This window comes from Ambystoma mexicanum, chromosome 6p (assembly GCF_040938575.1).
Source record: "Ambystoma mexicanum isolate Mex_15411 chromosome 6p, UKY_AmexF1_1, whole genome shotgun sequence".
Classification (NCBI taxonomy): Eukaryota; Metazoa; Chordata; class Amphibia; order Caudata; family Ambystomatidae; genus Ambystoma; species Ambystoma mexicanum.
The window spans coordinates 523,665,661-523,692,134 of NC_090935.1; the positions used below are offsets into that span (position 1 = coordinate 523,665,661).

General features: G+C 42.5%; 1 protein-coding gene across 2 annotated transcripts in view; it reads right to left on the reverse strand.

Annotated features, from left to right (window-relative positions):
* DIMT1 (DIM1 rRNA methyltransferase and ribosome maturation factor) overlaps positions 1-23,153 on the reverse strand; it is a 166,362-nt gene extending 143,209 nt beyond the window's left edge. Inside the window, exon 1 of one of the 2 annotated variants that reach the window (XM_069627338.1) lies at positions 22,984-23,153. In XM_069627338.1, the coding sequence (XP_069483439.1) occupies positions 22,984-23,041 (58 nt within the window). In that variant the 5' untranslated portion in view covers positions 23,042-23,153. Of the gene's footprint in view, positions 1-22,840; positions 22,925-22,983 lie in introns of those variants that run through there. The other variant, XM_069627339.1, reaches the window with a different exon arrangement.
* Between the last annotated feature and the right edge of the window lie 3,321 nt (positions 23,154-26,474).

The following is a 26,474-nucleotide window of genomic DNA, read 5'->3' on the forward strand; positions in this document are numbered from 1 at the left end:
AGCCAATAGCCAATCAAGGTAGAGGTGGAGTGGGGTCGGGGACAAGAACATATACAAATATTTATTCTAAGCCTTACACACACTGAAAAATGTAACTAGCACAAGGCATTAAATAAGTGGTATTGCATCGCAATTTGCAACATAATAATGCTGGTTTGTTGTTCATTTGAAAAATCAGGTTGCACCAACTGCAATATAATTTCCACAGCAGATTCAGTTATCTGTGCCTTTTTATTTATTGGTGCACAGCGTGCAGGCGAGGCAGAAGCTCCGGGGCTGGGCTAAAACCATTTTATCAACAGTGTAGCGACTACAAATCACGTGGAGAGACAAGGAACAAACAGCTCAGCTCCACTCCCACACTCGGCTCGCGATGCTACACAATCCGACGTAAAGAATCATGCTGGGGTTCTTAGGAGGGGTTTTGGGCGTGTGGGGCGGGGTGGAGGCTTTCTGCAAGTAGGTTGTGTTCGGTGCAGGGCTGGGTGTTCATGTTAGAAGGTGATGCAGTGATAACACTTCTGTATATCCTGCAGAAAGAGAAAACGCAGCTTTAATGTGAGCACTGCAAAGCGAATATTGTAAGCCCCAGAACAAAAATAGAGAAATTAATTTTTCCTATGTTTCACCGATACAAGACTGCTGACTGGCAAAATGTGGGCAGTTGCTGCTCCTCTCGCTAACCTATCCCTCCCGCACCCTCCAGAGAGTCAAAGCCTCTTTTGTTTGAAACAGTTGAAAGGCCCGACGTCATCCCCGATTGTGGGGCTGGGTGCTAGCAAGTGGCTGGAAATATTATATCTCCAGCCCATTCGGGTGGGAGAAATATTTCCAGCCACTTACGAGCACCCAGCCCCGCACTAATAACACAGTCTGCTTGCAGAAGACCTTTTAAATATCCTTTCATTCTTGTGATTAAAGTGCTGCATCTGGCACCTTTGATCATGAGAATGAACAAATATTTACAAGACCTTCTGCAAGCACGCTGTGTTATTAGTGCGGGGCTGGGTGCTCGCAAGTGGCTGGAAATATTTCTCCCACCCGAATGGGCTGGAGATATATTATATTATTCCCAGCCACTTGCTAGCACCCATCCCCACAGTAATAACACAGTCTGCTTGCAGAAGACCTTATAAATATCCTTTCATTCTCGCGATTAAAGCGCTGCTCGTGGCACCTTTTCTTTTGAAGGCCTTCTGCAAGCAGGCTATGTTATTAGTGAGGGCAGGCCTGGCCGAAGATGTATGGGGGCCATTTCAACATGATGGTTGGGGCCCCCTGCTCAGACTGAAAACATTGTGAGGCACCCGTGGGCTGCATACATTATAATGAAGACCAAGAAATACAGCCAGTGGTGTCTGTTGCCAAAGAGCTGAAACACTAAGCGTTCACTAAAAAGTATTGAAACACCCAAGACATCCTGGTGGTGATAGAGTTGAGGCATAACTCGCCCAAAAAGAACCGATATACACCAAGCACATCTCAAAACCCATGGTAGCCCTCAGACCTTTTAAAAATGTGCTATCCAGTTTTCAATGAACCCGTTGTTTGTGGCTGATGATCACTTTTATGCCAAACACAGGCAAAATAGTCTACTTGATGAATAAAAATGGTACACACAGAAACCAACCACAGACACTAGCTCTCGACACAAGCCCTGACTCTTGGTCCGTTCCCCTTTCCACTCCAGAATCACCTGAAACCTCACCACCAACATCCCCTGCCACTTCCAACACTCCTCTATTGGAATACCACTGTTCCCTCAGTAACCAAAGAGCTGTGACTCGCAGTGCAGTAGCCACTTAGAGAAGAATAGCATTGAAAAATTGTGCGTAAATATATATACAGGCAGGAGACGAAACAGCCACTGCCAGCTCTCCAAATGATCATGAAAGTATCCCTGAACACAAAGTGCTACTAGAACAGATGGGACAATACCTGGTCCAGATTTGGGGCGATCTAACAGACACTGCTGCCTAACAGAATTTGCAAAATTTGAATCATCTGGCATGTACCTGGTATCACAGAGAACATTTCTGGTAGCACATGTAATAGACCCATTTTACCCACTAACTAAAAGAAGGGTGACAATGCATTACCCTACCGTTTTCGTAATTGACTTGAGAGATATTAATGAAGTTGTTTTGCCCCAATTTCCCATTGTTCCTGACATCACTACTATTCTAAAGATGATCCCTTTCCAGGCTACTCATTTTTCAGTTATCGATTTGAAAAACACATTCTTTAGCATACCAACACACCCAGATAGATATTTGTTTGCCTTTACTCTTGGGGTGGGGGGGGGGGGCGGGAGTGTTCATTTACTTTCACCAGGATACCACAGGGGTACACAGAAAACCCTAGCATTTACAGATACACTAGAATTACCTTCCTCTTGTACGCTAATACAATGCATTGATGACTTGCTTATCGCTGCAGATTCAGAAAGTGCTTGTCAGGAGGGTACTATATTGTTGTTAAACATTTAGCCGCCATAAAATATCTTTGAAAAAGTTACTGTATTGTCAACAGGAGGTTGCCTACTTAGGTTACCTCCTGTCGAAGGAAGGTAGGCGTCTTTCAGAGGTACCAACCATCAGAAACAGGTTAGGGCTTTTATAGGAATGGCATCTTATTGCAGGCAATGGATTCCAAATGTTTTCTTAATTATCGAGCCCTTATTACAATTGACAAATAATGACATAGTTTTGCATTTAACGTGGGATGATACATGCCAAAAAGCATTACTAGGCTCAAGACAACGTTTTGTTCCGCTCCAATATTGGGCACAGCATATTAAAGCAAGGAGTTTGTGTTGTTTGTGCTTGAGAAGGATGGATGTGCTTTGGCAGTCTTAACACAGGAACATGGAGGAAAGAATAGACCATGCAGTTATTATCCTCCATGTTGGACTCTGTTGCATGTGCTTTGATGAAATGTCTCAAGTCAGTAGCTGCGCCACCACAGTAAAGCAAAGTGAAGGCATGGTTTTCGGTCACTGCTTAACTGTGATGGTGCCTCACTCTGTAGATGTACTACTGAATAGAACGCAAATTCAGTATCTCACATCTGCTCGGCTCACTAGATACAAGCTCATTCTATTTGCACACCACATAAAAATTAAGAGATGCAATTCTTTAAATCTGGCCAAACCTTTCCCTCCTCTAGACAAGGACTTTACCAATGACACCAATCATAATTGTATCTACGTCACCGAGCAAGAAACAAAAGGTAGAATTGATTTGATTGACACATCCTCGCTATCCTTGGATGGGGAAATATTTTGGGCCGGCTCTTGTTTTAAACCTCCAGACGACACTTACTTCTTCTACTGGTGCAATCACCACCTTGGACACAGTTGTTGAAAGTAGAAGAATTCCCCACAATTCTGCCCAGGCAGCAGAAATTAATGCTTTAACTCGAGCTTGTGAGATATCCAAGGGGCGCAAAGTGAATATTTATACTGACAGTCAGTACGTCTTTGGTGTAGCTCACTACTTTGGGAGACTATGTGCAGAGAAAGGATTTTTAACATCCCATGCTACTAAGATTCAACATGGTCCCTTGATGGTGCCACTATTGTCAGCATTGGCATTTCCTAAACAACTGGACATAATAAAATGCGCAGCCCACAAGAGAATTATTGACGATATTGGGAAGTGGAATGTCGATGCATATGTACATGGAGACCTGTGTATGTTGTATGCATACTGGGGATACCCCTGTATCACAGTGATGATGGTAGGCAAATGTGTGACTTACCACTGTATATGCGCACAAGCCTTTTCCATTGGTAACACAATCATGAAAACTGAGGCCATAGCGGTCTGTAGAACATGAATTGTGCAGGTTCACATTGAATGGGCCATGTGGCAGCAACTGCACCCCCCCCCCACAAGGATCAACCCTATGTTCACTTACCGGCTAAGAGAGAATGACAATTGCCATGTACTGTTATGTTACCCTGTGTTTTGGTGCATTTTGTAAAGAACACTGTACAGCCAGTGGTAAATGGAATGACCAAATAAATCACAAGTACCCTTTCTCTTGCTCCCATGCAGGTGATTCTGGGTATCCCCTGATGGGCTGGCTCTTGACCCCAATCAGGCAACCACACAACAGGCACAAAGAGGCCTACAACCGTGCACATGCACGCACTCGCGTAACCATCAAGCAGACATTTGGCTTGTTGAAGGCCCGGTTCTGCTGCCTCAGCAGGTCAGGGGAGGAGGGACCCTCATCTACAGTCCATAGAAGGTGGGCAAAATGGTGCTAGTATGTGCCATGCTACACAACATGTGCATCCGGCGCAAAGTCTCCCTGACATGGACTTGATGCCACCTGAGTATGAAGAAGATGCTGGGATTCCCCAGTGCCACAATGGCCATGATGGACATGGCAAGCATTAATTGACAATTACTTCTGATGGAATGGAAAAGACATGGCACTGGGCATTGCTCACACTGGGTTCTGGACACTACATAATTAAATAGACACACACTCAAGAATCAATGTCCAGCCATGTTTTTTTGCTACACCAAGTATATTGAATGATGAAGAACTATGTACAGATTATCTTGTTCTACCTTAGACTTCTATCCCCTTCAATTTACCCCACACTCCCTCCCCCACTACCCACACCCTCTCCCCCACTACCCCATCCCAACTACTCCATCCCCACAAGCAGTAGTCACTTTGCGGCCCCTTTTTGGAGGATGGGGTGAGTCTCTGGCAGGCGATTGAGTCGCTGTGACCGATGCACAGGGCTACTTTGGGTTGAACTGGTCGTTGTAGCGCTAGTGGATGTGCCAAGTGGGTTGGTGATGTGCCATTGTTCGTCAATAGCAGTCACCAGCATGTCTATGGACTCTGCCATAGATGACATGACTTCATTTCCCTCCCGTACACACCTTGCAAGTTGGTACATGCCCTCCGTTGCTCTGCTGAGCATGTGTGCCGTGTTACGGGAGGTATCCTGCATTGTCTGCCATGTCAGTTGTGCCTCTGTGAGGTACTGGGTGACCAAGGCATGCATAGCCTGTTGCCGCTCCTACATTCTACTGAGGCGCCCCTCAATGTCTCCAATGTGGCGCAGTCTTGGTAGTGGCAAGGGAGGTGGGCTCCGAGGGACTGGGGGAGTGAACACAGCTTCTTCATCATGGGCACCATTGCTCTGTGTGTGAGGCCCAGTGGCCTCCACAGTGCTGTGTGCTCCAGTGCTATCCGTTGGACTTGCTGGGTGGGGTGCCTGGCCGGGTGGGGGGATTCTGGCTCTTACAGAAGGCTCCGGACTGGGATTCTGGCTCTTCCTGGTGATGGGCCGGCTTTGCCAAAGGTGTTTTTGGCTGATCGGCCCGCTTGGCCACAGGTGTTGTAGACTTGTGGGGCTGCTGGGCTGCAGGTGTTTCCTGGTGGCGGGAGGGAGGGGGGTCAGTGGAGGAGTGAACGGAAGATGATGTGGCATGCTCAGGTCTTGCCGTTGTGGTGGCTGGCTCCTGGCTAGAGGGTGTGGATGTTGTGCGCTGGCGACGTGCTGCAGTGGACTGTTCACCCTCGCTGTCAGGTGATGTGCCTGTGGGGGACAGTGAGGCAGGGCATTACTAATGGGTGTGAATCCATCTGACATACATCAAGGCTAGTACATTCAGAGTCATGTGCATTGTCATGGACACGGAGGCCATGGCATGGTGTGCACACGATTGTGTGGGGGATGGAGTGTGGGGGCATATTTGTGGTGTGGCCATGGAGTGTGCAGTCTCTGTTGGATGTGGTACTGGTGTCCAGTGGCTTAGGTGTTGTGGCCATGCCGCAGGGGCTGTGTGACATGTACAGTTTTATTGTGATATGGATGTGTTCCACTTGTGTATGTTGCTGCATTGATGAGGAGTCTGCGGGAAGGGACAAGGAGGGTGTGACAGGTGTGCGACTGGTGTCATTGATGTGTGCATCTTGACATGGGGTGGATTGGGCCATGTGGTGGCACGGCGGTGACGGCAGCAGTTGGGCAGTGATGCGTGTCTGTGCATGCAGATGGTACTTATGTGGGCATTACAGGGGACATGTGGGGTGTCAGTGGGGTTTGTTGCTTGTCTTCCTGGTATGTGCATACTTGTGTGGAATGAGGCTGTCTGTGGCTGGCAATGCAGAAGCGATCTGGTGCCACTGACTTGTCATTTGAACTTCACCATTGGTATTGGGGATACAATAATTGTGTGTGATGTGACTTTGGGATTAAAGTTACAGGCACTCACTGGCATCATCGGATGCCGCTGCTCCCGTCTCTGCATCTCGTACTCCCTCTATGCTCTCCGTCTGCAGGACGGTGCTGCAGGTCTCCTCCCATGGCCGCAGTTTTATGGGGGATGCGGCGAGTAGGTTACGGAAACAGAGACGGAGACGTAAGTCTTCCGACAATCTCTGGCGGTCCGGGGTATTGTCCCCACCACAGAGACTTTTCAGGGCACGTCATCCCAACTCACCTTTTTCCTTAATTGTGTTGTGGGGTGCCGCAGATCAGCTCCAAACACCACATCGGCATGCTCCACTAGTGTGTCAGCCAGCATGTTGAGCTCTTGCTCACTGAAACGAGGTTTGCGGCGACGGGCGGTGCATTGCGTAGATGACATTCTCCTCATTGTCAGTGTGCACTTGATTTAGCAGTTACACTCCTGTAGAATGAAGATTGCAATGGATTGTCTTTTGAAGATGGCCGCCGGTGCATTTCCCGTTCTGGTGCAATGACGTTGTTTCAGGTGCCGGTAATCCCGGCACTGGTAATTGCGGCGTCGACTATGCCGCTATCAGGGGTTTTGGAGTCGTTACCGGCATGCAGGCATCAGGGCGCTGTAGGGGATCAACATGCATACGCCTGGTCAAAGCCCAGGGACACGAATGGTAGGTACATAGGCGATAAAGGTACAGGAAGGTTACAATAGCATGATTCACCCAAACTGAAAATAAATGAACACACACAAAAGAACACATTTGCCCATCAACAGCTATGTTTCTACAGGGCAGAAGCCAGTCAAAGCCACAAAAACAAACTACTCCCTGTGTGTGGTGGGGGGGGGAGGGGAAAAGAGAGAGAGAGAGAGAGAGAGAGAGAGAGAGAGAGAGAGAGAGAGAGAGAGAGAGAGAGAGAGAGAGAGAGAGAGAGAGAGAGAGAGAGAGAGAGAGAGAGAGAGAGAGAGAGAGAGAGAGAGAGAGAGAGAGAGAGAGAGAGAGAGAGAGAGATACATCAGTGAAAAAAACATTGTTAAAAAGGGATGTTATGGTTCCAAGTAAAAACAAAAAAAAAAACCTGAAATTCGCCAGTTATGGTAAGCTAAGCAACCATAACTCGCGCCACCACTGTGCACTGCTAAGACTAACACCCAGGCGATCAAAATTGACATCACATGTCTGGCTCCCTCTTTTTTCCTTTACTGACATATCTAGGCCAGTAACAGTAAGGAACTAAAAATTCAAAAAGTACATTTGTAGACTTATACTTCAAATATGTTCTTACAGTAATTCAATTGAGTTTCACTCACAGCATATGAAATGTATACATAGGGGAAAACACAGACTTAGAAGACAGCAATGCTCTCTATGTATGAAGATGATCAGTAAGGTTATCAACACTTTCTTATAGTTTTTTTTTATTACTGTACTTTCCCTGAATATGCTCATATTTGTATACATTGTACTCACACTATTTTCCTTAGTGTCCAGTCACATTATATGTTAGTTATACATACGAAAGTCGTACCTTTGAAGCAGAGCAATCATTTCTGTGCATGAAGATAATTAGTTAGGTTATGAAGATTGTCTGGTAGTACTGCTGTTTTTTTGTTTACTTCATTTTCCCTGTATATGCTCATATTTCTATGTGTGGTTGTCTGTTTGTAGTAAGTGGGTTTTATTAGGTACTTATTATATGTAAGATGTACTCCATCTGTGCGAAAAAATGTGTGTACTACGAAACAATGTTTTCATTGTGAAAAAGAGGACATACCAAAATCTCTCAAAAAGGCACAGACAGCCTTGTTAACATTGCACCTCGTTTTCTCCATTGCTGGACCAAATGAAGAAGAAAGCAGCCACATTTGTCTCAGCGCAATACGGGAAAAGAATTACTCTGGAGTATGGATACTTGTCCATGACTTTCCCCAAGTCCTTCTTTCATTGCAAATTGCAGAGAGATTCCAGACACATGTCCTAAACTGTTCCCTCCACAATGAATAATAATAATGTCTGGATGACACTATGTCACCTAAGTAGCACAAAGAGGTACCAAATCCAGCCACTTCATTCCACGCACTCTATGCCAGTGCACTTCCACATGAGGAAATCCAAGATGTACAGCCACTCCACAGCGATCTGCATGTACCTCCAACCAATGTATCCACAAATCTCCCAAAATACAGACAATCTGCTTTCTGAAACACACAGCCATAGCTATCTGCTCTCCTCTCAGGAAAAAGACTTTCTGACAAAGTCTCTGCTCACACATCACACCCAGTAAACCTTATTGACCAATCCCTTGCTCTGCTAAGTCTCATTTGCATGCCTCAAGTGCAAGATTCCTGTATTTAATATGCGCTGTCCGTGGACAACCGCGGTGTCCGTGGACAAATTGTAAAATCTGAGCGTGGGGAATTAAAATTTAAACAGTGTGCCCCATTTCCCCTTTGAGATTGGCTCTGAAAAGAGCTTTTTTTTTTTTTTACAGATGCTTCAGAAACACCTTTTATTTTATATTTTTTTGTGCTTTACCACATAACTTTGCTGCATTTGTGCAAGACAGAGCAAAATGGCTGCGCTGGCTTCTGTGCGCACCAGTTTCTCCAAACTACTTTTTTAAAAACCAAAAAGAGGGCTCCATACTCCTGCCACCCACATTTCAGGCAGATTGGAACAGGGGACACACTGCAGGAGTGTGCCAGCGTGCTCTGAGACATTTAACTGGGATTAAATGAAAGAGGCAGCATTGCTTTGCTGAAAAACCAAAATTCCCCTTCAAACAAAACCTTTTTTCACCCTTTCAAAATGCTGCGTTATTCAATTTCCAACTGTGCGTTCTGAAACCACTGTGATGGAAACGGCCCTGCCAGGCCAGCATAAGTCATTGTGCCTTAGAAAAAAAACATGCATAATTCCTGAATGAAATGCCCAGTCAAAGTAGCTTGGAAAGAAATCAACAAGGATCTTTATTTTCACTAACACGGCAATGCGCGTTCATTTTCTTTACTAAGTAGCAAACATTTCTTTACAAAGTAGCAAACATCAGCTGTCTACAAAAGCTTCATATACCAGTGTTCAGATAAAACTCATGATTCAAAGAAGGATGACGGTAGCTGCAAGGACAAAATCTGAGGAGGACGGTAGCTGCAAGGACAAAATCTGAGGAGGACGGTAGCTGCAAGGACAAAATCTGAGTGAGCTGCCCAAAACTGAATTAAAGAAAGAAATGTCAGCTTGCACCACGTGTGAAAATAGGCTGCTTACAAAATAAGGAAAAACAAATGCCTGAGTTTTAAAACAGTACACTGGTAATTAAATGTTTTACTCGTCTTTAGAAATATAAAGGGGTTTGTTACTGGGGAGAATATATCACATGTGTCATTTGATGTAACAGGCTTATTTAATTCTGGATTTAAGGTCAAAAGTGAAAGATGTTAAACCCAGGGTGGCTTGAGTTACAAAGTTGAAAAACAGGTTTTCTGCCAAAAGGGCTCTCTCTCCCAGCAGATCCTGCCAACCCACTGATAATTATAGGGTGAAACAGACTTTCGACTCTGTTGGAACCCAGGACAATGCAGTTCTCAGGAAGGAAACTGGAGGTGTGAAACACCCTAAAACTTCAAATCAGGCTGAAGGAAACCCCCATTCTGCTTGGAAGGAAATGCCAGATGGTGTCAGCAGGAAAGAAAAAAAATGACAGACAGTGACTCACATTTGTTCTAAAGACTATTCCATAAAGAAAGGTTAAGGACTTTAACTCAGCAACCAAAATTGGTAAAAATATAGGATTTTCACAGCGTAAAAGTAAATTTTAAAACTTGATACAATGTAGTGACACCAATGGGACAGAAATGGTGATATATGTGGAATTATAAGAAAAGCATCCACGTTGCAAATGTAAAATGTTGTACATATCTTCCTTATGATGATCCCCACTCATGTGTAAAGTTGTAGAAGTTGGAGAAATGTAAATCCCAGTGAAAAGTGTGAAAAACTGGTAGATGAGCGAAACCAGGCCTCACGGACTCGGGGTTTGGATTGAAATGTGAGGGGAAAAAAAAATAGGTAACCTGTGTATCCGATTTACTAAAAGGTTACAATTGTTTAAATATGTGTTTGTGGCAAAATTAGATTTTAGTACCAGTAACTCTGGGAGGTTTCTGTACACTGTAAATATCACCCAATAAACATTTTTCAGAGATCCAACCAGCAAATAGCTAGGCGTAGACTTCTGCCCTTGCCCAATCCTATTGTTAGAGGCAGGTGTAGTAAAGCCTGCCCCTGTCATATACTGTGAGGATGTCACCTGGCATAAGAGCCCCTGACAACACACAAGACACCAATTCCTGATTTACTACGCCAGCGTCCTGTTCCTGTCTTCATCTTGCATTTATCCATCTAAACTCCAGATCTCAACCATAAGGCCAAGCATTGCTGATCCTGCTTCAGCTGGGCCTCAATTCTAAAATAATCCCAATAGCCAAGGAAAACGCTATGGTGTTTTGGAAAGCATCCTGAATTAACCTAGCTTGCTGCTCACGAAATGCATGCCTGCTGCAAACCTGCCATCCAGCTCATCTGTAGTATCCAGTGCAGTCCAGTACCATCCGGTACCCAGTCCATGCCCAGCTGACCCTGTCCTGTTGATTTTGTCCGGCTGTCCAGACCAGATCACTGTGGCAACCAGAACCGCTGACTGTCCAAAATCCAAACTAAAGTGCACTGCGAGTATCAATAATAGGAACCAGAAACCCTTAGCATAACTTGCCTTGTCCTTAGTTCCAATCTCTAAGCTATCCTATTCTGACCCCAATAACTTATAATATTGTCACAATCATTCTTGCTACCCTGCTTTTCTTGTGCTAGCGCCAATTTTCTTTCTTTAATAGTCTTTAGTCTTGTGAAATCCTAAGCTCCTAGCTCTCTCTCTCGGGTGATCGGACTGGTTCTGCCAGGACGGGCGCAGAGGTGCTAGGGTTGAACTCGCGAGTCAACCCTGGAGTTTACGGTGTCTCAATCTGGTAGCCCAGCCTGAATGCCCTAGTGTAAATTTTCCCTTGTCAAAACTGATTTTCTTTGCCTTTTTCACGCCGTCACTAGATCTTGTATAACCCACTCAATTTCACTTCCATATTGTACCTAGGATCCATAGCTACACCCCAACATAAAACCGCATAACAATATTTCACCCGTTTTTATTAAAAACCGTTTAATGTAGGCGCGAATGGCAAAAGTTTGCTAATTTTACAAAGTGTCATTTTGATTATAAACTGTTTTCAATCTTCCATGTAATTTCGAATTGTATGCTTTTGCTCAAGCCATTGCTTGTGATTGCTAGTATCTTTCCAATGTTGCTCCAGTAAAGAATTGATTTTGTTTTAAGATTTTTCTACACATTCATTGTTTTATTCAGCCATTCCCGAGTGTCATTTTAACATTGCAAAGGTTTGAAATCCGTCTTTCACTCATTTGAGGAGGGAAAGTTGGATTTGAATTCTGTTTCCAGATTCATAGTCCTAACTGCCTGCTGCTTCCTTATATCCATTCAGAAGTGATTTGTTTGTGGGTTGAGGGAAATTTGCTGGGGAAATCCTAACTTGATTACTATCTTTCCGAAAATCAAAAAGTGTTTCTATTCCCTGGTGTTTTCTATCTGTGTTGCTAAAGGGTTGAATTAGGTTCATTACCTCCATTCATACCGTTCTCATCACCCCATTGGCGATTGCTGCTCCATATTAAAAATTGTATGATTCGTTTAATTTTCAAATAAATAAATATTATATTTTATCAACCAGCCTGGTTTATGGTCCATTCTGACCCGGGGTATTTGAAAAAGGGGTGTGATATGAGTGGTATATCATCTCAATATTGAATCTAATCTATACCATAAGCATTTCAATTGCGTGCTGCATTCTGGGCCGAGACTAAGGTGTACGTCGCTTGATTGAAATCCTTAACACTTATGTTCCAAAACAGCATGGCATTTCCCATAATAGAAAAAGACATGCCCTCTTCTTTAAAGTAATAAACATTACCAGAGTCAATGTTGTCATTGTTACAAAAGAACATGCCAGCTCTAGTCATAAAAGCAAACATGCCTCGGTTGATTAACCACCTAGCAACATTTTGCTGAGGACAAAAACTGAACTATTGTCCCATTTTGCCCTAGGTATTAAACCAGAAAAAATTATCTTGGCATTGGGAAGTAGTTTCATTACTACCTGAACCAGGTTTAGCAGATCTTCAACAAAGTAGGGGCAGTGACATAACCCAAATGCAAAGCACAACAGTGCAGGACAACCACATGTGGACTGTTAACCCTAGGCATATCTTGACAAACTTCTTCCATTGCCTGCAAATTGAAACCAGGCACAGTGCTCCACACCACCTCCACTCCTTTTACATCAAAATTGTTTCTCACATTCCTACATTTTGCATACTGCTCCAAACCTTTCACAAACATATCTCCAAGCACCAACACCCTGACTTTCTCCACCTGTGCCATCTTCACTGCAAACAGCCTCGCTCAATACAAAGCAGAACCTCAACACGCGATTGGCTAATCCCCAAAATACACTCCCATTTCATGCTCGAAAGCCCCAGATGTGGCACGCCCTCTCCGCAGAGCACGTAACACTGGGGGCAGCCCTTTCCACTTCACTCTCTGCCCCATTACCTCATTGCCTACTGTTAAGCTGTCACACAAACATCCACCAATCACATCCAAGAACTCTACATCTAACTCCATCATCACAATTCAGCACTTTAGATGTACTTTTGATCACTTCGAGTACAAATGGGCTATGACTGCAAAGCACCTACAGCAACTACTAGTAAACTCCCCAACATTTCTACTTGCAGATTCATGCACATCCACATGCATGAACACAAAATACAGGTATGAATATTTTCTGCACAGTACATGTACATCTCTTGTATAAATGCATATAAACAAAGTAACTGCCACCCTGTACAACCTGTAAAAACCAGCTTACTGTCATTTCTCCCATCTGCTATGATCAACTGTCACTTACAAAGTTCTCTGCCCTCCAAATTTTTATTTACCCATATTATTAACTGCAATGTGCAAACTGTTAATTTCGTCATTCATTCTATCATTTGAGTAACCACTGCCACCTATTTATCCACATTTCAACCATAATAGCGTTTAATGCATTATAGTGCATCGGATGTACATACAATTTCCTTTCTATACATTCTGCATATTTAACATACATTCTATCATTTCAACTTCCTTTACAAATGATTATAATAGTAATCAGACACAACACACACAGCTATCTAACAGTGTCATTTCATGTTAAAAGATGGGAGAAATAACAGTACAATTATGGAAAAAGGCTTTCTAGTGCGTTATAAAATAATACACAGCCAGGATGAGTACATGCATCTTTATTTATGCGCACAGATAGCCAATATCACCACCTGAAACACCACTGCCTCTACAACTGTTCTTCCAATTTAGACGGCTCTCTCATTCCAGCTGGTTGCCCATTCCTTTCTAGAAATTACATTCAACTATGCGCAGGTGCAGTCATGTCTATCACATCATCTACAACTATGTACAGTGTTGTAAAGCAAGACATACAACATCTCCCCCTTCCCTTCAGTCTGCAATGCAAGCACCAGAACCTTCCTTGCAACCCTTACGTTACTCTCCCTTCTCCAAGCACCACAGAATCACCCAGTACTTTGGTAATCACCTACTGAGTAATAAGCTGCTGACCCCATGAAATCCTTCTGCTTTATTTCCCACCCCTTCACAAATGCATACATTTCTGTACAGTTCCTGCCATTTACCCTGTAAAAATAGCACGTAAGCATACGATTATTTCTTCTCTCTCTTGACATCCAATAACACCGCCTTAAGAGCCAAGTGTGCTCTGTGCGCTTACTATTGTACTCATTTCTAAAGCACATTCAACAGATTCTGAATAAAATATACAGAATGCACATAGGCAAAAGAAAGTGCATGTACATGCTATGCAGTTATCAGAAAGCACTACTACTGCAAAAACAAAGAAATCCATGTCTACATTAACAGTGCTATTAACTCACATAACTTCTTTTTCACAATTGCAGTGAAGACCACTCCCCTGAAAAGCAGCAGCGTCTGAAGTATGAACAATAACTCAGAAGAAACATACTCTTTCCATCCAAAAAAGTAAGTGCAATACTGCCATAATGTTCTGTTACTCAAACACTGTAGAATTCTAGAACGAACAATTGTATTAACCCTGCAACATTAGATTCAGTATTAGTGCTTCCCATCAGCAGCTCCATATTTTGTATTGTAATCTGAACACCAGTATAGTAACACACAAGAATAGCCTTCCCAACCTAATGTAGCAGCCCATTTCACAATCACACACCTCTACATACATCCTTACCATCATACTCGGACACTCATGCACAAAGCACACATACACTGCACAAGATCCCAACCCACATTTTCTTTTGTCTCCAACAGTCCCCAAAGAATGCCTATCAAAAAGCATCTCCGTAGAAAGCAACGCAAAAGTAAAACAAAATCAACTAAAACGCTCACAAATAAGCATCCACCTCTAGCAGAATTTATACAAAAAGTTCACACAAAACAGCTAATACAGTCATTAAGCGAATCAAAACAAGTTTCCAGTACAGAAACTTCGCCTCCTCTTTCAAAATGTAAAACGAAACAGAAAGTGATTAACAAGACTGCAGCTACCACTAGTGCTAACACTGCACCTATAAATCTTGATGTAGCGACAAGCATACCAAAAAAAATATTTTACAAAACAATTTCTGCCAGAGTCCTTCAGAACTGTATAAAGACAGGAGAGAAATCACGGACAACCCTTAAAACCTACCGTACAAAATTAATCCTACAAACTTTCATAGACAGTGCAATCCTTCTCAAAAGAACATTTATTTTAGTTTTAAACAGAATGAAACCACTATCAAAACTAAGTACTAAACTACAAAAAAAGACTTCTCAATAAACGGAATAGCAACAAAGATAGCTTCACAAACATGTGTGGATGTGAATGGTGTCAGACCAAGAGCAGACAACCATATTTCAATGAAGAAGCATATAAACAAAAGCAAACAAACCCAATTGCCGTACATAGCAGTGGACAAGGGTTTGAAAAACTTAATACCATTATGGAACAAGAAATGCTGCTCACATAAATATCCCCAGAAAACTCAGTATCAGCTGTCCATTCCACTGAACCAATACGCCCAATCTACAAATGGCCGTGCACATCAATGTGTAACATTGCCAAAAAATCTTTCAAATCTTTACGCCAGTTCCTCAATCAGCATGTGAAAGGCAAAGACAAATTCAAAATGAAAATATGGACTCCTATCCAGTGCGCAAATACACAGGACTACAAGGACATTCATTAGCCTGCAAATCTGGTCCATAAAATGTACTATGCCAAAAGTCCTGCTTTAGCACTAGCCAATTTAAATAATCTTCTACATGGTACAGCCAAACAACTACTCGAAGAAATAGAGCATATCCAAAGAAAATATTTTGGAACTGAAAGCCACATACACAATACAATAGGTTTACAACAGACTAGCAACAACTGTACAGATGGCAACTTTCTATTACACACATACAAAAAAGAAATACTAAAGTTTAAATGTACATCTGCTGAAGTACCAAACCATGTGTGTGTGTTGCCGCAGGACTTTTTATTAAAAAAAAAAATAGCACAAAAACTGTAGACATAACATACAAAATAGAAGATAATGAAGATTCTAATTAGCTCTCTATCTTATAGCAGAAAACAAATACGAAATTACTGACCCCTTAATACTTTGCAGTTACTGCACTGCAAAACTTGACAACAACCAAACACCTTCACGTGCCATCACAAATAACTCCCACTACCAAAACCCCTGCAACAACTCAACTTATATGAGAGCATCATAATTCAAACAGTGCACCAGTTTCAAGCAATAATACGCCTTCAACCAAAAACAGCTAAACTACCTCACTCTGAATTAGTGAAAGGCATTCATGGCAAAATAGTTTATTTGCCATTAGATCTGAAAGAAAATGTACACACTCGTGCAACGTCCAATAGATCAATCTTTAAATTATCTTAGTAAATGGCGTACCTACAAAAGACAAAACTATTTGGCAACAACTCATGGACTTACATAAAGTTGGACAAGCCCTGCAATAGCTAAAAGACAACAATGAATACTACAAAGAAATTAATATGGAAGAAAACCTGAGGGAAACCACTGAAATAATTCAAGAGTCATCTTAAACTGGTCAATTTCAGTTTCTAGATCCTGCTACAGAATCCAATATTTTAGACCATTATACAATTCATCCATTACACTCTAAATACACCATATATGATGCACTGGAAACGTACCAAATGTGATAAGCCAAAGGATCTCCAATCAGCATATGGGAAAAAAGGTATAGAAGCATGTGCCTTTACTCTACTCTTTCCTACTGGAAAAGGAGGCAGGTACGATGATAGACCCACACAAATAACAGCATCAGAAAGACCCCAGATTTAGACAAAACATGGAATACATATTCCACCTTCTCTTTGAAAGTGAACTAGCAACTCTATGCTACAGAGTTGCACACACATTGAAATCAGGTACCCATTTTCAAAATATATGTCAGCTACGGAATTACTACAAAAAGTGCAAGAAAAAGATGAGATTTTACAGTCAAGCATTACAAATCTTTTAGCAAACGTGCGTGGTACAAAAGAATACTGGTTCCGACGTCACAGAGATGTACGCTGTATGATAAGAAACCTTGGCCCACCCACTTGTGCAGAATATGCATGGGAAGATTTACACGATTTCCCTACGCATAGCAAACAAAAACAAAACAAACAGATACAAAAACACCAGGAGAACTCTGCTCTCTAGATCCTGTAAATGTATCAAGGTATTTCCATCATCACTTCATTGATATGCTACGCTACATTTGTAATAAAACTGTTCCTCCCCTCGGAGAAGTGCAACACTTCTTTTGGAGAAAAGAATACCAAGCAAGAGGAGCACCACACATCCACATGCTTTTGTGGATTAAAGATGCTCCTAAATTTGGTCAGGACAGTGATGCCACTGTTTTGCAGTTTATCCAGAAATATGCCACTTGTGAAATCCCTTCATGCACATATTTTACAATTTCAAAGACACAAATGTGGGAAATATTGTTATCGCAAATATAAAAACAAAGGGAAATACTACACCAAATGCCGCTTTGGTTTCCCTAGACCAGTTTCAACAACAGGTCAAGTAAACAACTTCATGCCTTCAGTTAGACATATTGTCAAAGGTAAATCTCCTAAGAACACATATTACATATAAAGAACATATGAATCAAAATACATCAATGATTACATTGCAATCATTGCCCTCCTATGGAATGCAAACATAGATGCGCAGTACACTGCAGACAATTCCACTGCAGTTGCACGATATGTCACAGCCTACTTAACCAAAGCAGAGAAAACAGAGTTTCAGGACCTCTGGAACGACATATCAACTGACAAAACACTATCAAAGAAATTGTACAGCTTAGGCATAAAAATGCTCCCTAATAGAGAATGTGACTGCTATGAAGCTGCAGACCGGTTAACCAGTACTGCCTTGTATGGAAAATCTGAAAATATAGTATGGCCAAGTCTTGGTCCTGCTAAATCTAGAAAAAGAAGAGTTCACAAATCATATGAGGACATAGAAACAATAGCCAAAAATGATTCCAACAGCCAAGACATTATGAAAAACAATTTACTAGACACATACTACCCAAACAGGAGTACCACTTTGGAAACCATGTGTCTATACCACATAGCCCAAAACTTCACATACAAAATAATATTAAACCAGATGAAAAGAAAGGTAGATACAGTGCAGCAAATTGTGAAGGCAGCTTAGTGAAACTTACCAAACAAAGCTTAATCATATCAAATTGTCATTAAAAACTCAACATAAAGAACTGTATTACATGTCCCTGCTACAACTTTTTAAACCTTGGATAAAAGAAGAAGAGTTACTAGATACCTATGACTCCTATGAAGATTCTTTCAAAGCAAATGAAAGCACTATAACAGACGTAAACTTTACACAGTACCAAACAATGTTGCACAATGAACAGCAACACGAAGAAGAACTCCAGGCCAACTAGATGTGGACACTCCTGACAGTAGTCAACCTTCTGTAACAGGAAGCCGAGAACCACTTGGACAGCCACTAATAGCAAATGAGGCAGAATTAGATTAGCCATGACAGAAGTAGCAAACACCATGTGTCAGTATGAGCAATCTACAGAAGATTTTGCTCTACAGAAATCACAACTAAACAATGAGCAGCGTAGCATTTTCCAAGAAGTAACAAAACAAATTGAACATGGTGTGCAACATGGAAATAAAAACGGTACCTGCCGAGACTACAAACCTATACTGCTATACGTGAGTGGTCAAGCTGGTTTAGGCAAAACATTCTTAATCAAAATCATCAGCAAGTTCCTCCAACAATTGACAAACTGTCAGCTGTTGTAACTGCCCCCACAGGTTTAGCTGCCTACAACATAGGCGGTGTTACTTTAAACAGATTACTACTCCTTCCAGTAGAACAACAAAACAAATTAGACTATTACAAACCTGCAATGGAACTATGCAGAGTTTTCAAACAAATTAAAATGCTGCTAATAGACGAGGTGAGCACGGTCTCCAACCTAATGTTGGCTTGGATTCACCTCCGATTACAAGAGGTCCTCAGAACAGACTATGAAGAGCTCTTTGGAGGAAAGCACATTATCGTTTTCAGAGATCTGCTTCAATTAACACCAGTAAAGAGTGAACCTATTTTGAAAACCTTAGGGCACAAACTGTGCCGTAAAACTCTTGGCAGCATAGGAAATGTCAACCTTTGGCAACATTTCCAATACAGAGAATTAACTGAAAATATGCGTAGGTCTACAGACCTCACATACACCAACATTTTAGTATTAGAGTTGGTGTACTATCTCAAGAAGCAGAATCTATATTAAAAACCAGGCACATCCATGCACTCTATGGTCATAGCTCATGTGCTACTGATGTCTTGGAACAATTAGCATACAAAAATGTCAATTGTATGTCCTTGATGCCAACTCTTGCATGCTGTTCAAAATTTTATGAAACAATGTTAAAAAAAAAAAGAAATGCAACCAATAGTTAAAATTGGCTCCACAGACAAACTGGACGTACATGGTATGACACTACCCATGTGTCAACAAGCCACAACAAGGCTAAACACCTTGGAAATCTCTAACACAGCTTGTTTGGAGAAAATATTAAAATTATCTTTAAACTGTAGAGTAATGCTTAAACGTAACCTTGACGTGAACCAAGGACTAGTTACTGGAGCACTTGGTACAGTTGTTGGCTTTCAAAACATACCCACTTGACAACAACATTCAATTTGTCAATATTCTCTTTGACAAATTATCCGAAGTTAAAAGGATAGGACGCTCAACAGCCCGCTTCCTTATTTCCAAAGACACGCATGTACGCACAGAACAGTTTTCTCTAACTCTAGCATACGCAGTCACCATTCACAAATCACAAGGTCTTAACCTGGATAAAGCATGGATAGATATTTGTAGCGCAGTCTTTAAAGAAGGCATGAGCTATGTAGCACTATCACGCTTACGTACACTTGACAGACTATTTCTAATCAACTTTGATGCAAGTACAGTAAATGCTGATATGACTGCGTTCACTCTACACCCCCCATCTAAAAACACTACCCTGTTCTGCAAAAAGCAAAACGTAAAAGAAAACCCAATGATCCAGCAAGCTGATGCCACATCTCAACACCCCATTCAAAGGAAAAGTACCAGAAAAATTCGGTATCAGGTAATATTATCCCCATATATATGGTCGCCGTAAATAATATTGCCGGGAAAAGGTTGCAGCGATATTATATGGGTGACCATATATATGGGGACAGGGGTGCAAAAAAAACAAAAAAAAAAGTTTGAAGGTTGCGGGGGTGTCCCCCGCATGTTCCACGCAATAATGTCGCCACAAAAAAACGCCAATTTTTCGGCGATAATTTTTGCATGGCAAGATTTTTGTGGCGACATTATTACATGGAACCAAAAATTCATACATGGCCGACTCTGGTACTAAGTTGAAACAAACAATCTGCATGGCTTTATATCATGTATGGGTACAGCATATACTCTCTGCTCAATCTGGAACATGCTCAGGAATTATGCAGAAAAAAACAGATCGTCCATCCTTCTGGAACTCTCAACTGCCTTTGACACCATCAGTCACGAAAACCTGAGACTTGGAGACACCGGAATCAAAGTAATAGCCCTATGTTGCTATCACCTCCTTCCTTAATGGCGGAACCGAAACAAACAACCATAATGTCACCTTTCAAATACAATCCTCACCCTCTTACCTGTGGAGTATCACAAGGATCGACACTGTCCCATCTACTTTTAAACATCTACTATATGCCCTATTCAGACTGCAGGAAATAATGTGCTACAACTATGCAGACACACAAATCTACAACCTGGCTCACGATGACATACTGGCACTGTGGAAGGCTTAAAAGCCTGACCACTGATGAGCTATAGACAATGCTAAAGTCCTTAAACATTTCACACAAAACGTCCCTTGGCATAACCACACATTGCCTACCTTAATTACCTTAATTGTTTTACACAATTAGAAGATCGAGCCATGTACATGCATGTATATGAAATTACAGGTGAAACATTAGATAGTTAACCAGCATAACAAAGTAAGACCTAAAATCCGGGCATGCTAAACTCATTGCAAGAATAGAACCCCAGGCTAAATCTGTCCAGACCACACTAAAACTATTAAATGTAAAAGTTCTTCTCTAATGTACTTGCCATCTTAGAAGAATCTTCAATTTAGCATCATGCAAATTGGAAGTTATAATCAGTTGGTTACAACCAAGTAACAACATGAAAGATGCAGAAGCATAACAGTTACCGTCCATTATTCCCACTTATTGACAGGAATCCACCTTTCTCTCACTTTTTTTTTTTTTTAACTTCTGTTTATTAAGTTTACAATACAGCAGTTTTACATAGGATCAAACTAACATTGCAGTATTCATTTTCAAATGAAAGTCATGAGCAAACCATTTAAACCAAATCCAATAATAAAATCAACCATGCAAAACGTATCTAAATGAACCCCGCTAAATATTATACCTAATTCACATAAAATACCACAAAGACAAAACCAAACAACACAAAGAGAAAAAAAAACACCCCCTTATCCTACCCTCTAATTATCCACAGAATATAAATTCAATCATAGAGGGCATCAAACGATCCCCACAGCAGCAAATATTCATCTTCCTTGCCTCTATTTTTCAACGAAACCTTATCATACCTAGATAAAACCCTCAAATCCATCAACCAATCCTCAACGCTGGGTTTCTTCCTAGTTTTCCAAATCCTGAGAATCAATCTAATCGCAATCATCAGTGCTCTATCAATCCAAAAGTTATGCTTTCTAACCTGAACACCCCTTTCAACATGTGAGAGCAAGATTATATTAGCTGCAGATCTGAGTAAATTTATCCCAAAAATGTACATCCACCCATAATGACAGGCCTTATAACGAACCATAGCCACCAAGAATACTCTTTTACTTTTAGTCAATGAGTCCTTCCCATCGTAGTGCCAGGCTTGCAGCATGTCCTAGAATGATAGCGACAGACTAGCACACACTCTTCATGGTTTCCAACTATATTTGCACTTCCACATTCATGACCGAGCCACTTCTGGCCCAGGCCTGGCAGTTTTCCTGAAATATATACATCATGCCTTCTTAATAACTGTTAAATGGTCCACCCAAAGAATCCATATGCATCTATCCATATCAGACTCACTCTCTTCGCCTCACTGCTTTCCCCACCCGATGTCCATCACTCTTCACACTCTATACCATACTCTTATCTGGTACCTTTCGTCCTTTTGTTCCAGATTACAGTCTGGATCCTATGGGACACACTTTTCTAGACAACCCAGGAACTCAAGAATGCATCCTGGGCTTCACCAGGTAGGTGCTCCACTATAGCCCCTGAGCCCCTCGTCCATTTTGTGAATCTTCCCCCTTCTTTCTTTTTTCTCTACATCCTTCTCGCTGCTCCTAGCGGCCTCTGCTGCACCTGCAACCTCTCCCCTGCCCTCTCCATCCACCCTGGATTACTTTCACCCTCCTTCTGTTGGTCACTTAACGTATTTATTTCTGCCCCCTCTGCCGCACCTGCAACCTCTCCCTCCACCCTTGATTGTTTTACACCCTCCTTCTCTGAGTCACTTTGCATCTTTATTTAACATCTTTCCATGTCGGGCTGTTTGATGGGTTGTGTATTTTAGAATGCTCCAGTGGTGCCAACAATGTATTTTTTGTATTTTCCTGTGATGTAATTATTATGCGAAGTATTTTTTTTTTCAAACTTAAAATCCCACATCTTTCTGGTCACAGAATGTTGGCAAGTATGGAAACAAGACATTAACAATGGTACATAATGTTAAGTAATAAGCCACTAGCAAGAGAATTATGTCACTCTTCACCTTTTATAGAGGGATTTCACGCAGCGGGTGAGAAATTGAGCACACCTCCACCAGTGCACTAATTCACAACACGTGTTCAAGTAGCTGCCAGCCCTGAAGAACCGGAGGCCACGCTTCGCGACTGATTTTGCTGGAACACGTACCTTGTGTCTTCATGTCCTTGTGTTTCCTGGACTTCTTTTCTGTCTTAACCTTCGGCATATTTGTATTTTACAAGAGGAGCGCAAACAGTTGTGATTTCTCCAAAAATTGATTCTACTGCAGAAGCGGCACAGAGAAGTTCCTATTAGAAAAGGGGACCTAGCAGCGCATTACTATCACGTGTTTCAAACAAACCTGCAACGTATGCCGTGCGTAAGTTATCTATTTACGTCACTGTGCGCTTCGTGTATCCTATATACAGAATTCCAGTAGGTGTGATCCTACCTAGTAGTTTAATGTTCGACCTGTCGGAAATGAACGGTTCCCCTATGGGATTGCAAAAATAAAATAGCTGCGGGGAGGAGGAGTGTGCGGGATGAACAATGTATTAATATACCACATTTCGCAATATTAAAACAAGTGTACAGCATGACAATGACCAGTATGTATGCAGCATTCAGTGGCATTTGAAGTTATGTGTTGCATTTTACATTTAAACTTAAAAATGCAGTAAGCATTTGGGCTCTAATTATCTCGTAATTCAAAACATGTCCGTAAGTTACTGTTTGCAGGCACATAAAATGAGTTATATATTTAGTAGAAAGACTTCTGGTCACTGCATGTGTTGTATCAAAGCCAGTACATTTTATATTCCTAATTTTATGTGTCAGCAAACACTAACTTGCAGACGGGTGGACGTTTTAAAGTATGGTGATTTCAGGAGTTAGCTGGAATGGTGGACCAGGGGTGAGCTACGTTGCAGGGAGCCGGGTGATATTGGACAGGAGGCACTGAAGGGAATGTTAGGAATGTGAAAGCTAGGGTTAGTGGAGGTTAGGCAGGGTTGATGTTAGGAGGGTTGGTGGTAGAGAGGTAGGTTGTGGGCATAGTAGGGTGATGTAGAGTGGACAGAGAGGTGAGGGCTGGTTTCAGAGAGGTGGCAAGGGGTGGGTGAGTAGAGGGGAGGGTGGTAGATGGCGGCAGAAAGGGTGGGGCAATGTAAGGGGAGGCAGAGAGGTTGTGAGTGGTGGGGCCATAGAGGAGGTTGGGGGTGGGTGGGAGTGGCAGTGATGGGGTAAGTGGTGGAGCACAAGAGGGGCGACACGCTATGCGATCATAAGTGAGAGTCAGGGTGCTGGAAGGTGCAGAACAGAGGGTTGTGGTAAGCATTAGAGGGCCAAGGTGGTAGAGTGAGCCCAAAAAAGGGTTGGGGTGGGGGAGCACAAATGAGAATCGGGGGATGTGGGAGCACAAAAGAGGGCTTTAGTGATGGTAGGAGCACAGAAAAAGATTGTTGGAGTGCAAAAGAAGGCCAGAAGGGGCAGAAGATGGTTGTGGTGCTAGTGGAGCACAACAAAAGGTGTAAATTGCAGGTAACTACAAAAGAGGGTCATGTTGGGGGCAAGCACAAAAAGGGACAAGTTGGGGGAAAGTGCAAAATAGTGTTGCGGTTGGGGTAGGCCCAAAAGAGGGTTTGGAGGAATGTGAGAGAGAGATGAGCTTGAGAGGGGCAGTGTGACGGAAACCACAAAATAAGCCAGTCTTGTCACTGTAAAATACACATTCATTGTCACTGTGCCAACAACATATGTAGCCAACATATGTGGCCACTGCTATGTAAGAACTTTCATGCTGATGGTACTTAGTAAATTCCAATATGCCAATACTATCACCATAAACAATTTTCATGCTGGCTACACCCAACAAAGGCATGTATAACGACACACTTTCAAACTGGCTGTGCCCAATAAAAGTCCGTTTTTCCACTAAAACAGGGATACATAACCTGTGGCTCTCCAGATGATTCGGACTATGACTCCCATGATCCCTCATCATTGACTGTGAGGTTGGGGGCTGATAGCCAAAGTTGCAGAACCCTGCAATAAAAAAACACATTTTAATGCCAGTTATGTTTAATATATTGTGATGAATCACTAGGTGTCGTTCCTTCTCCCAGGGATGAGACATTTCCCATGAGGCTAGGGAGGTGCGGCTGATACCGCCTTGGCCACACCCACCGCAACCTTATGCAGCCATGCATGTCAACATGTGGCCAGGTACCAACACCCACAAACATTATACAGCCACCTGCACTCCTACGCCCTATGGCCTTTGGCCATGCACCCAAGCGGTAACGCCTTGGCCACACCCATGGCAACGTTATGCAGCCATGCATGTGAACATGTGGCCAGGTACCACAACCCTCAACCGTAACACATTCACCAGCACTGCTACCCAACCCCCAAACCATAATACTGCCATGCATCAAAACATGTAGGTAGTCAGCAAAATCCACAACATAACACAGCCTCCAGCATCTCTACCCACTTCCAGTCACATAGTATTTTTCTACTGCCAACCAAACCATAAAATCTTGAGAACATTGCCCCTGCTCCCAGTAGTCTATTAAGTACACCAAACCAATACATCATAGTACAATACAGTAATCAGTAATATTCGCAATGGCCACAATATCAGAAATGCACTATCACATGTCCAGCCATACATAGAAGGTGCTAGGGGCTTACCACACACAAGCCTGGTACACCATATGTCAAAATGCTCATGTCATGTGTAATCCACTCCTTATCTTCAATTGAGCCTGCCAGCACTCACCACACAAATAGGTTACCTCAGGGCGTATTGTGCCGTAACGAAGGCTGCCTGTAGTCACCATGCAAGCTAGTCACCTGAGGAGGTCCCCGTAAATAGGCGCAGTACGCGTGGATACACTCCTCCTCCCTTTCCATCCCCTCTTCCCACCACCATATGCCAGAACACATTTTTTCCAGCCCCTTTTGGCACTGCATTATCCTCAGCTACAGCATGGCGCGTTACCCAAACTTATTACGCACATCACGCTTCCCTCCAGCCAACCACTGGCTGCGTCCATTGTCCGCCAACATCACGCCACACTCCAGCCCAATCAGACTTTTGACCGCAGAGCAAACATGGAAATGGGACCGCAGAGCGGAGCCAGAAATCACACATTTTTTGACATGTACATTTTACCTGCTTTTAAAAACAGTAAAGGACTAATTATCACCAAATTCACAAAAGCACGCGTTGTGGACCAAGGCGCCGCTCCTGTCGCCAAGTTGGTGAAAATCTGTCCAGCCGTTTGGCCTGTAGGCCTGCGCAAAGTTTTTTTCCATTCAGTGTATGCAAAAAATAAACATTTTGGGACCCACCCTATAACTTTTTCCCCCCTCCATGAAATATCACCCAACTTCCCAAAAACATTCAGAGTGGGCCATATAGTTTTTTGCAAAGTTTTATACGAATTCGTCCAGGGAGAGGGAAGTTATAAGCCACTCAAAAAAGTGGTCTTCCTATGAAATGAGCAACTTGACCATAGCTACACGCCCGCTACTGCGGGCTGTGTAATGTGGAGGAAATCAATAAAAACGTATAAAATTCCTCTGCTGGGCCCTCGTCCACTTTCAACCCAGAAAGTAGTTTAGCCTTAAATAGCTGAACAGGTCTGAACAAG